This window comes from Phocoena sinus, chromosome 14 (genome assembly GCF_008692025.1).
Source record: "Phocoena sinus isolate mPhoSin1 chromosome 14, mPhoSin1.pri, whole genome shotgun sequence".
In the NCBI taxonomy this organism is placed as follows: domain Eukaryota; kingdom Metazoa; phylum Chordata; class Mammalia; order Artiodactyla; family Phocoenidae; genus Phocoena; species Phocoena sinus.
The window spans coordinates 49,605,329-49,618,529 of record NC_045776.1 but is presented as its reverse complement, the minus strand read 5'-3'; the positions used below and the strand labels follow the sequence as shown (position 1 = coordinate 49,618,529).

The 13,201-nt window shown below is 44.0% G+C and overlaps 1 protein-coding gene across 1 annotated transcript in view; it reads right to left on the bottom strand.

Annotated features, from left to right (window-relative positions):
- The window catches only part of OSBPL1A (oxysterol binding protein like 1A), a 212,292-nt gene that overhangs the window by 1,467 nt on the left and 197,624 nt on the right, over positions 1-13,201 (bottom strand). Inside the window, 6 exon segments of the mRNA XM_032603377.1 lie at positions 3,975-4,065; positions 5,335-5,458; positions 6,016-6,132; positions 9,281-9,407; positions 9,642-9,731; positions 10,640-10,747. Coding sequence (XP_032459268.1) covers positions 3,975-4,065; positions 5,335-5,458; positions 6,016-6,132; positions 9,281-9,407; positions 9,642-9,731; positions 10,640-10,747 — 657 coding nt within the window.

The following is a 13,201-nucleotide window of genomic DNA, read 5'->3' as shown; positions in this document are numbered from 1 at the left end:
CAACAGTACTTGTCTAATTGTTCACCTAGGCCCATTCCTTCAACGCATTCTATCAAGCAATGGGGAATAAGGAATTCGAATACGGAAATTAACTTTCACCACTTACCTACAGTAACACGAAGGTGCCTGATTCAGAGTAAATGCCACCCCACCACCAAACTCTTAGTTTCATTTTACAAATGAGGAGCTCAATGTCAGAGAAGTTAAATAACTTGCCCAAGCTAGTCACTGATATCAAAGTTGTTAAAGACCATGATTTGTCAAATACACTGTTACACATAATCCACTGAAATTAATCTGATCCAGATCTTCCTGGGTCTTCATTTTCTCCATACTAATAGAGATTCATAGGCTGCATCTAGATTTTAACATTTTTCAAATTCTAGAAAGAGCTGCCCTAATTTTCTTCTTGCCCTTTAAAAAACAAGTCATGGGGCTTCCCTGGTCGTGCAGTGGTTAAGAATCCGCCTGCCAATGCAGGGGACACGGGTTCGAGCCCTGGTCCGGGAAGATCCTACATGCCACGGAGCCACGTAGTGCCACAACTACTGAGCCTGCGCTCTAGAGCCCACGAGCCACAACTACTGAAGCCCGCACGCCCTAGAGCCCGTGCTCCGCAACGAGAAGCCACCACAATGAGAAGCCCGCGCACTGCAACGAAGAGTAGGCCCTGCTCGCCGAAACTAGAGAAAAGCCTGCATGCAGCAAAAAAGACCCAACACAGCCAAAAATAAATTCATAAAAATAAATAAATAAGTCATCCACTTCCCACATTCCCAGCTTTCTCTGGGTAATGGAAATGAAAAATTATTTGTTCAAAAGGTTCAAATTTCAATTTGTATAACATTTTCTAATATGATTTAGTTTTCAGTAATATTTATGAAAACAGTTTCGTATGTCTTTGTCATTCTTTCCAAATAAATTGCCTCTAAAAATATTTAACGATTAGAGTGAGCTTAGATTTGTTTGGTAAGTCCCAAGTGGTCCTATTAATCACTGCAGCAGCACTAAAAACCCTAAGACACAAAAAATGCTTCAGACGAGGCTAATTCCTTGAAGACTGATATAGTAAATGCCCACTAGGCCAGATTTTCTAGAATATTACATATATTATTTTGCTTTTGGGACTTTTCCCTAGTTAGAAAAATTAGAAGTCTACTTTAAATGATCAAGATATGTGTGTTTCAGACTTTGGTAACCAAGCTGAAAATACTTTAAGGAACCACTGTTTGATCAAAGTCACAGAATTTTTGTCTAATACGAAGTATATAATTTTACTCCTTTTGGTCTCAAAAGTCCACGTAGTAAAAGCACTTTTGTAGTCAGGCTTAGTAAAATCAAGCACTTCAGAAAATCAGGCAAATCAAAATCAAGGTAACCAAAAAAATTCTCAAAATTAACCAAGCCTCAGGCCTGTGCCACAGGATTTCTTCCATACAAAGTGGACAACTGGAAAGTCAAGTGCAAAGAGGCTGTGCAGAACAGTAGATTCAATAGCAAAGAATGTATTTTTGTTCACACATAAGCCAAGTGCTCTAAAGGCCATGTCTGCAAGGCCTCCCTTCGGGGAGCACTTCTTGGAGAGAGTTGCAACATGGCACGAAAGATGAGCACCTCGGATCGGAAGGTCTGATGCTAGGGATCAGAGTTTCTCTCAACATCTAGTCTCTTAATTTCCAGCACTCACGTCTGGAAAACTCTGCTGCCATCAGTGCACCCCCCTCCACATACAAAGAAGTCCATGCTGTCTTTTCAAAGTCTTATTAGGCAAGCAGAGGCAAAAGAAAAGGAGGGAGGGGGGTGAGGAGATGTCTTTGTTCTTTGTTACCCTTTAGTCAATGTTTCTGAGTCTACAGACTCCATGGGTCTATATCAGTAAAATAACATTAGATAAAATACTAATTCTGCACGATGCTTGCATTGAGGGAAGAGATGATGTCATCAAATTTTTTTGGCCTCACCACCCACCTTCTCTTCAAATCCTGTGTCTCTTGCCAGTCCCCCCACTCTCTCCCCACATAACCCCACTTATTAAGGTCTCTGGGCTCCTCTAGGAAAACAGGGCAGGATCACAAGCAGCCATTTCCATATGCAGGAACCACAGTTTAAAGCCTGAAAAATCCCAAAGCTGGAACTCTTTTCAAATGAGTGAAACTGGTGTCAACAGGAAAGCCAGCTTTTAGTGTGGAAGAACTGGGGACAGGTTACACAACAAGGTTCTGGGTCTGATTTCTGAGGGCTGGTTTCAGCTCTACCTGGCAGAACATGCTCCTTTACAAACTGCCCCATCCCCACCCCGACACAAACTGAACCACGCTGTTCAAAAAGCACGTTATCAGCAGGAGTAGACCCAGTCAGTGAATGCCACCTCTCACCACTACTGGAAAAAGACTCCAAGCACATATCCATTTGGACAAAGGGTCAGTAGGGTCATTTTTAAGGTCTGTATATTCATATAAGAACTACTGGTGCTAAGAGACAGCAGTGGAAGCAAGCATGTGTAAGGCTCCAAAGTGGAGCTCACAAACATAGCTTCTAGTTTTTATTTTCAGGCTAACACAGAGCCGGCTAAAGCTCCTTACTTTCTGCACGTAGGACTTTACCTGACAGTAATACTTTTCTCTTACTTTGCACACTTGAAAATGTGGCCAGAAAAATAAAGGAGTTAATAATCAGAAATAGGGAATCCCCTGGTGGTCCAGTGGTTAGGACTTGGTGCTCTCACTGCCGTGGGCCCAGGATTCAATTCCCTGGTTTGGGAACTAAAATCCCGCAAGCTGTGCACTGTGGCCAACAAAACAAAACAAATTAGAAATACAGTACAAAGTGAGTTTTCGCAGAAGAGACTAGAAACAATGATTAAAATCTATCAAATCTTTTCAGAAGGGATTGCAGGAAAGCAACGTGCTTTTGGTTTTTGTGGTTCTTTCTAATCATGGTCTGCGGCATACTTGTCCTTGAGCGAGTCTCTTAAATGAAATACACCAGCATTTGGTTTCTTCACATACAACGAGGGGACTTCCAGACTAATGGCTTTCCAGTGGTTTCCCAGATCCTGCGTGTGTGTGGGTGGGAGAAGGCGGGCCCTACCGCTCAGCTCCCACCCGAGCAGCCTGGTGGCCATGTGTTCTATATTTGTAGATTCTTTACGTGTTCGTTGGCAAAAAAGATTTTGATGCTAACAAAAAAGTCCAAAAACCACTGGACTAGATGCCATCTAAGGTCATTTCTAGTTCTAATAACTGTGTAAGATGCAAAAGGGCTACCAAAATATATCTACTAAACTGCTTTTGAAATTATGCCCATATTGGCTCTGAAATTTATTTAATAACTTTGAATAATGGGACAACAGCTTCTACTACATAATATAAATGTAGAAAATGTTTTTATTCTATTCCTATTTACAAGAGATTCTATTACTCAATACAAGTGACTATGTAACTCCTGATTCTTAAAAAGAACACTTTCAAAATTCGCAAATTTTATTGCCCAGTTTCTGTTGCTGAATGGAATCCAAGATGTCACTTTAGCAAATCGTATTTCCACGACATGTCAAGTCCCTTGTGTTTGGAAGAGTAAAGGCATTGTCTAAATATCCGTGATACATGATATATGTAATAAGCTAATGGCCCTATAATTTACTCATATATAAGCAAATGGCTCTGAACCTATTTCATGCCAAAATCTGTAACTCTGCCTTCCCTCTTAAAAATAGAAGGGACAGTGTTCTGCTGGAGAAGAAGGAAAGGTAGTTTGCGTAACTGACACTTACCTGTGGTAATTGTGTAGGAACGTTTTAACCTTACCTTCCAAACAGTCCTTTTTCTTTGCACACATGCGGCCCTTTCAGCTTGAACTTAGCCAGTGGAAAATACTTGACAACTCACAGGGCGCAGTGAGCCAGGCTCTGCAGTCCCCCGTCTGCCAGCACCCCCCCACCCCACCCCCGCCCCACCCCAAGCTCCTCATCGCACCTCGTCTTCCAGTCCTCCTCCAACTTGGACCTGTTCTTGCGGGCCGCTCTTTGTTTCTCCTCAAGTCGCTTTTTTTCTTCACTAGCTTGATCTAGAATCAGCACAGCAGTGAAAACCGTTACTCTACACGTAGAGACTGCCCGGCACAGCACTCAGCACCATCACTTTATGGAGTCAGGTATCAGCACATCTCCATCTTATCAGAACACGAACACCACGAAATTTATCCTGTCAAAATTTTAACATATCCCCAGGTTCGCACGCAAGACCCGGTCCTCTCCTACAGCTTTTGCCCTTAACAACCTCTGCATTTACCCAAGGTGCCGGCTTACTCTTAAGGCCAAAAAAAAATCATGTTAAAATGCTTCAGTGAAAAATTGGGTGGAAAAACTGAACACACGTGAAAATCTTCTAAATTCTTAGCGAGACCTCACAGAGCTCCTCCAGATTCCATTTGTAAGAAATTCAAACCGTTTTCCAAAGCGCTGTCGCACTGATAATTCACGGGGAGGGTCAGTGTTTAGTTCGAGCAGGCTTTCTCAGCCTCGACCCTGCTGACACGCTGCACCCCATGATTCTTCGCAGGGAGCTGTCCTGGGCACGGCAGGACGTTAGCAGCACCCAGGGCCCCATCCACTAGATGCCAGCAGCAGTTCCCCAGATGTTTCAGCCAAAGTCTCTAGACTCGGCCACACGTCCCCTGGAGGAAAAACTGCCCCCATTCTGAGAACCACTGAATAAGAAGAAATGTAACAGCACAAAATAAAATGTCAGAATTAACCAAGGCCAAGCACTTCTTTGAGGCTCACAAGGTGCTATTTAAATTCTGAAATATGTAGTGAAATAACGAGTCAGAATGTAGTTAAAAGTTGATAAATGTGATATTATTGTCCCCAATTCTCCTCTGATATGTAAGATATGCCTCTGGCCGTATGTATTACATTAAATTAGGGAGTATCACTGAGACAATGAAATATGAGCTGCTGAGGTCCACCTCAGATTCCCAAATTTCAAACCAAAGTTTCTGAATTTAAATTGAATTTTAATTAAAAAAAAAAAATCTCTAGAGACTTCCCTGGTGGCACAGTGGTTAAGCCTTCACCCTCTCAATGCAGGGGGCAGGGGTTCCACCCCTGGTCGGGGAACTACATCCCACCTGCCGCAACTAAGGAGCCCACGTGCCGCAACTAAGACCCGGAGCAACCAAATAAATAAATAAAGACTTTAAAAAAAAGTCTCTAAGAGAGACTAAAGATGGTTGTGCTAACATAGTAAAGTGCTGACAGTGACCAGGAGTAAAACCAACCACCCTCCTCAAAGAAATCAATCTTCACTGGTGCCGCCATCAGGTGCTGGTTACCTATTTCCCCATTTTCCATGGCTCTGATGTCAGGACGTAGCCTGCAGTCTGTCTTAGGAATCACACTCTCCATTTCCTTGTCTACTTCATTCAAAACCATTGCAAAGCTAGTAAAATTATACATCTGAAAAGAAGAAAATGTTCAGATTAACATATACCGGGGCATAACACAGAATGAAACCCTGAAGGCAGAAACAGTTGACAGTGACCCCCTGTTCGGTGCTGACGACGGCCTTTCTCAGACCACACATCTCAGTGTTTTCACCCAAGTCTGCGCCATCTGTGGGAATCTGTCTCAAAGAAAGCCCCCCAGCAGGCCTCCCAGCGTGAATAGCTTCCACCACCATCACCTCGAAGGAGAGATACAAGCAAACCCAACATTCTCTGTTCTTCACTTAAATCCTTACTTGCTAGATCTGGCTGCACCACCTTGCATTTAACGACAGTCTTGCCCCTCAATAATTGTTAAGGAAGCCCCCCAAAGCCTCACGCCAAGGCGTCCTGGCCAGACACCAGGAGGCCTGGATGGCACGAATGCCCCGTCCCGGGTTAGAAGCCACAGAGGGACGACTTAGGAGCTTTTGATGACCACCTGCCTCCTCCTGGTCCCGCCTGGGCCAGGGAAAAAGCACCATCAGAGCTCAGTAAACAGGAGGCCGCACTCAGCACGCCCAGCCTCACCTGGGTCGAATTGGGAGGCCGCGGGGCTATTCGCCACAGGAGAACGCTCCCAGGGATGACAAACACACTCTCGGAATCTGGCATTGGCATTTCATCTGACTCCTCAGAAGCGCTCATCTAGAAGAACCAACAGATGAACAAAACAAATGTTTCCAAAAGAAGATACTTCCAAATTGTAAAATAAACACCGCTGACTGCACAGCATGAGGATTTAACTGTACGAGGGCCGGGGCACCATGACTTTCCCGTTCTCACATCCTCACCTTTCAACACAGGCCAGGGAGCCAATAAATGCAGGCCTAGTGAGTAAGCGCTGTGAGCCTCGTGAGCCTTGTGTGTTGTCTCATTTAGGGTTCTGTGCATTCAAGCCATTATCATCACCATCATCATGCCTTTACTATCTAATTTACTAATATTTTTAAAGTTTTTTTTAAAGCCAAAATAACTCATTTAAGTATTGACTGGAACATTATGAGAGCAAGAAAAGATTAAATTCTTGGAGCATTTAACTAAATTTATCAACAACACAAACCAGTAGGGATCCTGAAAGCATTCTATAAAAAGAGAATTTAAAACGATGTAAGGCTAGGGGCTTCCCTGGTGGCTCAGTGGTTAAGAATCCGCCTGCCAATGCAGGGGACACGGGTTCAAGCCCTGGTCCAGGAAGATCCCACATGCCGCGGAGCAACTAAGCCCGTGCACCACAACTACTGAGCCTGCGCTCTAAAGCCTGCGAGCCACAACTACTGAGTCTGAGTGCCACAACTACTGAAGCTGATACTACACAACAAGAGAAGCCACCATAATGAGGAGCCCACACACAGCAACGAAGACCCAACACGGCCAAAAATAAAAAAATAAATTTATAAACAATCAAAAAGATGTAAGGCTAAAAAAGAAACTAACATCTCCTCTGGTTGCACGCCCCCCCCACCCAACCTGGCAGAGCTGCTAGCAGCTCTCTGTATATTTAGTCCTTATGTAATAAACTCATAAAGTTTTTTTTAATAATTAAAAAAAAATATTTAATTTATTTATTTTTGGCTGTGTTGGGTCTTCATTGCTGCACGCGGGCTTTCTCTAGTTGTGGCGAGCAGGGGCTACTCTCTGTTGCGGTGCGCGGGCTTCTCATTGTGGTGGCTTCTCTTGTTGCAGAGCACGGGCTCTAGATGTGCAGGCTTCAGTAGTTGTGGCTCGTGGGCTCAGTAGTTGCGGCTCACGGGCTCTAGAGCGCAGGCTCAGTAGTTGTGGTGCACGGACTTAGTTGTTCTGCGGCATGTGGGATCTTCCCGGACCAGAGTTCGAACCCGTGTCCCCTGCATTGGCAGGCAGATTCTTAACCACTGTGCCACCAGGGAAGCCCACCCATGAAGTTTTTTTTTTTTGTTTTTTTTTTTGTGGTACGCGGGCCTCTCACTGTTGTGGCCTCTCCTGTTGCGGAGCACAGGCTCCGGACGCGCAGGCTCAGCGGCCATGGCTCATGGGCCCAGCCGCTCCGCGGCATGTGGGATCCTCCCAGACCGGGGCACGAACCCGTGTCCCCTGCATCGGCAGGCGGACCCTCAACCACTGCGCCACCAGGGAAGCCCCATGAAGTTTTATATATAAAGAATTTAAGCCTTTGGAAAGATAAGTCATACTCCCAATGTCACAGTTACCAAATCTAGTACTGGCTGAGGTATGCAACTTTAAAAACAGCAGCAGGGAAGGGACAACACTGGTGACAAGCTCCCCCAAGGCATTTAAATATGCTCGGGAACACAGAAATCCACGGTGGCTGATGCACACGGGAGGCAAGAGTAGACACAGGGTGAGCATGAGGCTGACCTCTCTCTCCAAGGGGCAAGGCCGTTTTTCTACAAAGATTGACCAGGGATTTTCGGGACATGAGGGGGATTTTCTGGAATTTCGCCAAGGCCCTCCTCTGCCACCCCCCACCTCTGTAAAAGGAGGACGAGGCCATGTCTTCACCAAGCTGCCCTGTGTTGGCTGAGCCACTGCCCAGGAGTTCGGGTTGAGGCCTGGGATCCTGGAGCATTCCTTCTCCAGCCCCGTCAGTCTTGGGGTCACTGCAGAGAAGCGTCAGTGCAACCCCCGGAAGGAAGGAGAAGCAGCGGAGACCCAGGTGGAGGAGAAAAGTGGACTGTGCCCAGAGATGGAGGCAGAGGGAGGGGAGAAGGGCCCAGCCAGGGACGTGCCACTGCCGTCAACTGCACCAGCTGCTCTGTCCCCAGGACCCCGGTAACCGGTTTACAAAGAAAGCCACTCAGACATACACCTTCTGTTTTTGAGGAAGGTTAGGGGCTTCCTAAACTCTTGCATGTGTAAGAGTCACCTGAAGGGGCCCAGAGAGCTCGACACGGCGGGGCGAGGGGAACCGGAAGCTCTGAGACGGTGCTTCGGTGGCCGGTGTGATGCTCAGAGCAGACGGGGGTCCTGAGCTGTCCTCACCAGGAACCCCTGACCTCCGTCAACTCATCTGACATGTGGGTGCTATTGCTGTACCCATTTTATAAATGAAGGTGCTGAGGCGGAGAGAGGGTGGGAATCTGCCCGAGACTGAACCACTCAGAAGTGGGAGAAGCGGGATTCTAAGCAGAGCTCGTGCTCTGAATCGTGATGTCCGTTACTGGAAAGTCATCAGTCCTCCGACGCTTCCTGTCCAAATAGGTGCAAGCTCTCTTTAGCTCAGTCTGCTGAGCGGTCCAGCCTCCCGGGGCCCTGCGACGAAAACCTGTGGCCTCACACGGGGAGAGTCTAACGTTAAACTGTCCCGTTAGGAGAACGCTTAGTAAGAGGAGGACAGCCGTCCAGGAATGAATCCCTTAACTGCGATGCTCTCAGCTTCAGGGATCTCGGATACAAAAGGGCAACACAACTGCTGCAAGCATGAAAACGTACGTGATCATTCTGGGTGAAATTTCAAATATTCAAATGATCTCAACTGCTAATGCACATAAACAGAAAGGAGGACAAGGACACTGGTCTCACTAACATGAACTGCAACTTTACAAAGCAACGTTGAGCTCTATGCCGCGTGTATAACTGCACAGCACACACCCATACTCCACGGGAGATTATGTCAAACATTCGCTACCAAGGCAGATAACTGGTTCATTAAGAAGGTTCAAGGAGAAAAATTGCATGCATTAGCACCAAGTATAAGAGGTCACACTGTGACCCGCTAACAGGCCACTTCCAAAAGGATTAGTACAAATTTAAAGAGTCCCGTGATTCCTTCGATGCCACCTTCCGGGGTGTTCACCTGTTTGCTGTTCTTCTTCTCTTCAGTATTTTTCTTATCATTTTTTTTGTAAGCATCAAATGTGGCAGGGTCAACACTGTATAAACATTCTGTCCACTTCCCATAGAGGGCACAGAGCTTCTTTTTGCTGTCAAGAGAAACCGATGTTTAGCCAGCAATTAAACCAGCGTTTTGCTGTAATTGAATATTATTATAAAGATGCTTACAAATCAGATTCTTTAAAGAAATAAATATTTCCTTGCAGAAGAAAGAGTTTTTCAATTTACTGAAATGCTTGTTTCCTAGGTAATGGCAGATTTTAATAACATTTTATTTAGTGAACGACACCTATACCAGTCAGCATTTAAAATGGAAACGTTACCTTTTATCTTGAATGTAGCCTTCAACTTTGTGTAACTCCTTACCAAAAAGGCCGCATGGCTTAAAATTCAACACACATTTGTCCGCAGTCCTGTAAAGGAGATAGTGAGCTCAGGTTACCGTTCAACACAGAAGCCGCAGGAGAGAACAGTGACCGTGAGAACCCTTCTTGTAGCAGCTGCTGCTTACTGACTTCCTAACGCATGCCAGGCTCCACACAGAAAGTATCATAATTAACCCATAATCAGTACTGGACCCGCCATGGAGAAAATGTAAAGCAAGGTTCATAAAAAATAAGGGACTTGTTGCTATGGAATGAATGTTTGCCCACCAAATTCATGTAGTGAAGCCCTAGTCACCCACGTGAGGGTATTTAGGGGTAATTAGGTCATAAGAGTGGAACCCTCATGAATGGGATCAGTGTTCTTCTAAGAAGAGATACGGGGAGACGATCCTTCCCTCTGCCATTCAACGATTTGAGAAAATGGCCAACTTCAAACCAGGAAGAGGGCCTTCACCTAGCATTAAATCTGCCAGCACCCTGACCCGGGACTTCCCAGCCTCCAGAACCATGAGAAATAAACGTCTGCTGTTGAAGCCACTCAGCCCATGGTGCTCTGTTACAACAGCCCGAGCCAACTAGGACACTGGCCTAAGGTCACAGAGTAGGATTTGAACCCAACTCTTCTCAACTTTCGTGTTTCTCCTGCCACCCATCCCCACGTGAACAATGCAAGCTAATCAGGATCAGCAAAATGAGCTGAAGGAGGCGGGAATGAACATTCCCCAAGGCTGCAGAAGCTCTGAGTCCACCAGTCTCCCCTAATCAGAAACTTTAACATAAAATCTGTTCATTAAATAGATGGGCTTTATTTACTCCAGAGCTATACTGTCTGGTTCTTAAATTATCATCAGGCCGTACTAGAACTTTTTAAAAAAGACTACTGGCACCCTCTGATGACAACTGAAGGGATAGGGGAGGAGGATGAAGCATCTCACTTGTGGTTTGTGATCTCCACGTTGCCGTACTGCTCAATCCAGAGTTTCCCCACAATGATGTTATGTACACAGCAGGTAGGATTTGTCCACGTATATGCTTCATTGTGTCTAGAGAGCAAAAAGAAAACCAAAGCCCAGAAAAATAAGTGAGAAGTGTTACTCTGTTTAAAAAGTGCATTTGCCTCAAATGCTATTACTCAGGATAACACATCAGACTGCTGGAGACGACTAAACTCTAAGACCCTAAAAACTCTGCTGGTGTTAATCACAGTAAAATAGGTATCATCTGACTCCTCTTACTGTTTCTTAAAAGGATACAAAAGCTTAAGAAAAAAATTCTATCTTTCTACCAAACTCCAAATTAAACTATGTACATAATCATCTTAAGCATTCAAAAGTTTGGTGAAAACATAATAAAATTAAATTAGAAGTAGAAAACAGTCTATTTAGTACTTTCTAGTTCACCAAAGGGAAAAACTTGTGTATGTGAATAAGCTCCAATTTTATACATCCTTTGCTTTTGAAAACATTCGTTTTACATCTTCGTACATTTATGTCTAAATTTATTTTTAATTTACAAACAGTAAAATTCACTTTTCTTGGTGTATCTAGTCCTGTGAGTTTTAGTGCACGTGTAGATCTTTGTAACTACTACTATAATCACAATATAGAACAATTCCATCACACCATCCACAAATTCGCTCATGCTGCCCCGCTATGGTCAAACCCTCACCCGACCCTAGTCCCTAAATAACTCATTTGTTCTCCATTGCAATAGTTCTGCCTTTTCCAGAATGTTATATAGGTGGGATAATACACCATGTAACCTTTCAAAATTAGTTTCTTCATTTGTATAATCCATTTTAAATTCTACTTATCAGTAATTTGCTCTCTCTTATTTCTGAGTAGTATCCTACTGTATGGACGTATCACAGTTTAACCATTTACTTACTGAAGGATGTTGGGTTGCTTGGTGATTATGAGTGATAGTACTATAAACATCCGGGCACAGGTCTTTGTGAAAACGTTAAGTCTTTATTTCTCCAGAGTAAACACCTAGGTGTGGACTGCTGAGTCATCTGGTTAACGTAGGGTTAACTCTGTAACCCTATGTTATCTGGTTAACATAGTTAATGTCTAACTCTGTTCTCCAGAGTGGCTCTGCCATTTTAGATTCCCCCAGCCATATATGAGATTTCTGGTTGCTCTACATCCTTGCCAACACTTGGTACTGTCAGTTCTAAAAATTATTTTGATTTTGGACATTCTAATAGGTGTGTAGTGGTATCTCACTATGATCATGTATTTCTTTAACGACTAACGCTGTTGAGCATGTTTTTGTGTGCTCGTTTGTCATCCATATATCTCTTTGGTGAAGTGTCTGTTCACATCTTTTGCCCAATTTCTTATTGGGTTGTTTGTTTTCTTATTGTTTTGAGAATTCTTTACACATTCTAGATACAAGTCCTTTGTTGATAAATGATTTGCAAATAATGTTTATGTATCTATGGCTTCTCTCCATTCTGTGAAGAGTGTTTTTCACTGAGCAAGTTTTTCATTTTGATAAAATCTAATTTATCAATTTTGTCTTTTCTAGACTGTGCCTCCATATTATATCCACAAGATGTCATTGCCTAATCCAAGGTCATAAAGATTTTCTCCTGTTTTCTTCCAAAAGCTTATAATTGTATATTAGATTTTAGCTTATGGTCTATTTTGAGTTCATTTTTGTTTAAGCTGTGAGATGTAAGTTGAGGTTCATTTTTTTTAAACATTTATTTATTTATTTATTTTTGGCTGTGTTGGGTCTTCGTTTCTATGCGAGGGCTCTCGCTAGTTGCAGCGAGCAGGGCCCACTCTTCATCGCGGTGCGCGGGCCTCTCACTGTCGCGGCCTCTCGTTGTGGAGCGCAGGCTCCAGACGCGCAGGCTCAGTAGTTGTGGCTCACGGGCCCAGTTGCCCCGCGGCATGTGGGATCTTCCCGGACCAGGGCTCGAACCCGTGTCCCCTGCATTGGCAGGCGGATTCTTAACCACTGCGCCACCAGGGAAGCCCGAGGTTCATTTTTTGAACATACGTACTTCCAACTGTTCCCACACCATTTGTGGAGAGGACTATCCTTCTTCACTGAATTGGGTTTTTACCTTTGTCAAAAATCAATTGACTATGTTTCTATGGGTCAGTTTTTGGACTCTATTCTCTGTTCCCTTGATGTATGTGTCTATCCTTTTGTCAATACAACATTGTCTTGATTACAGCAGCTTTACTGTTAAGTCTTAAAATTAGGAAGTGGGAGTCCATCAATTCTGTTCTTCCTTTTCAAAACTGTTTTGGCTGTAGTGTTTCATTTGCCCTTCCATATAAATTTTAGGATCAACTTCTCTTTATGTATCAAAAATCATCCTGGGACTTTTACATTTAGATTGTGTTAATATAGATTGCTTATAGATCAATTATGGGAAAACTAACATCTGAATTATATTAAGGATTCCAAGTATGGTGAGACATAGTATGACTCTCCATTACTCATAGTCTTTGATAACTGTAATCAGTGTTTTATAG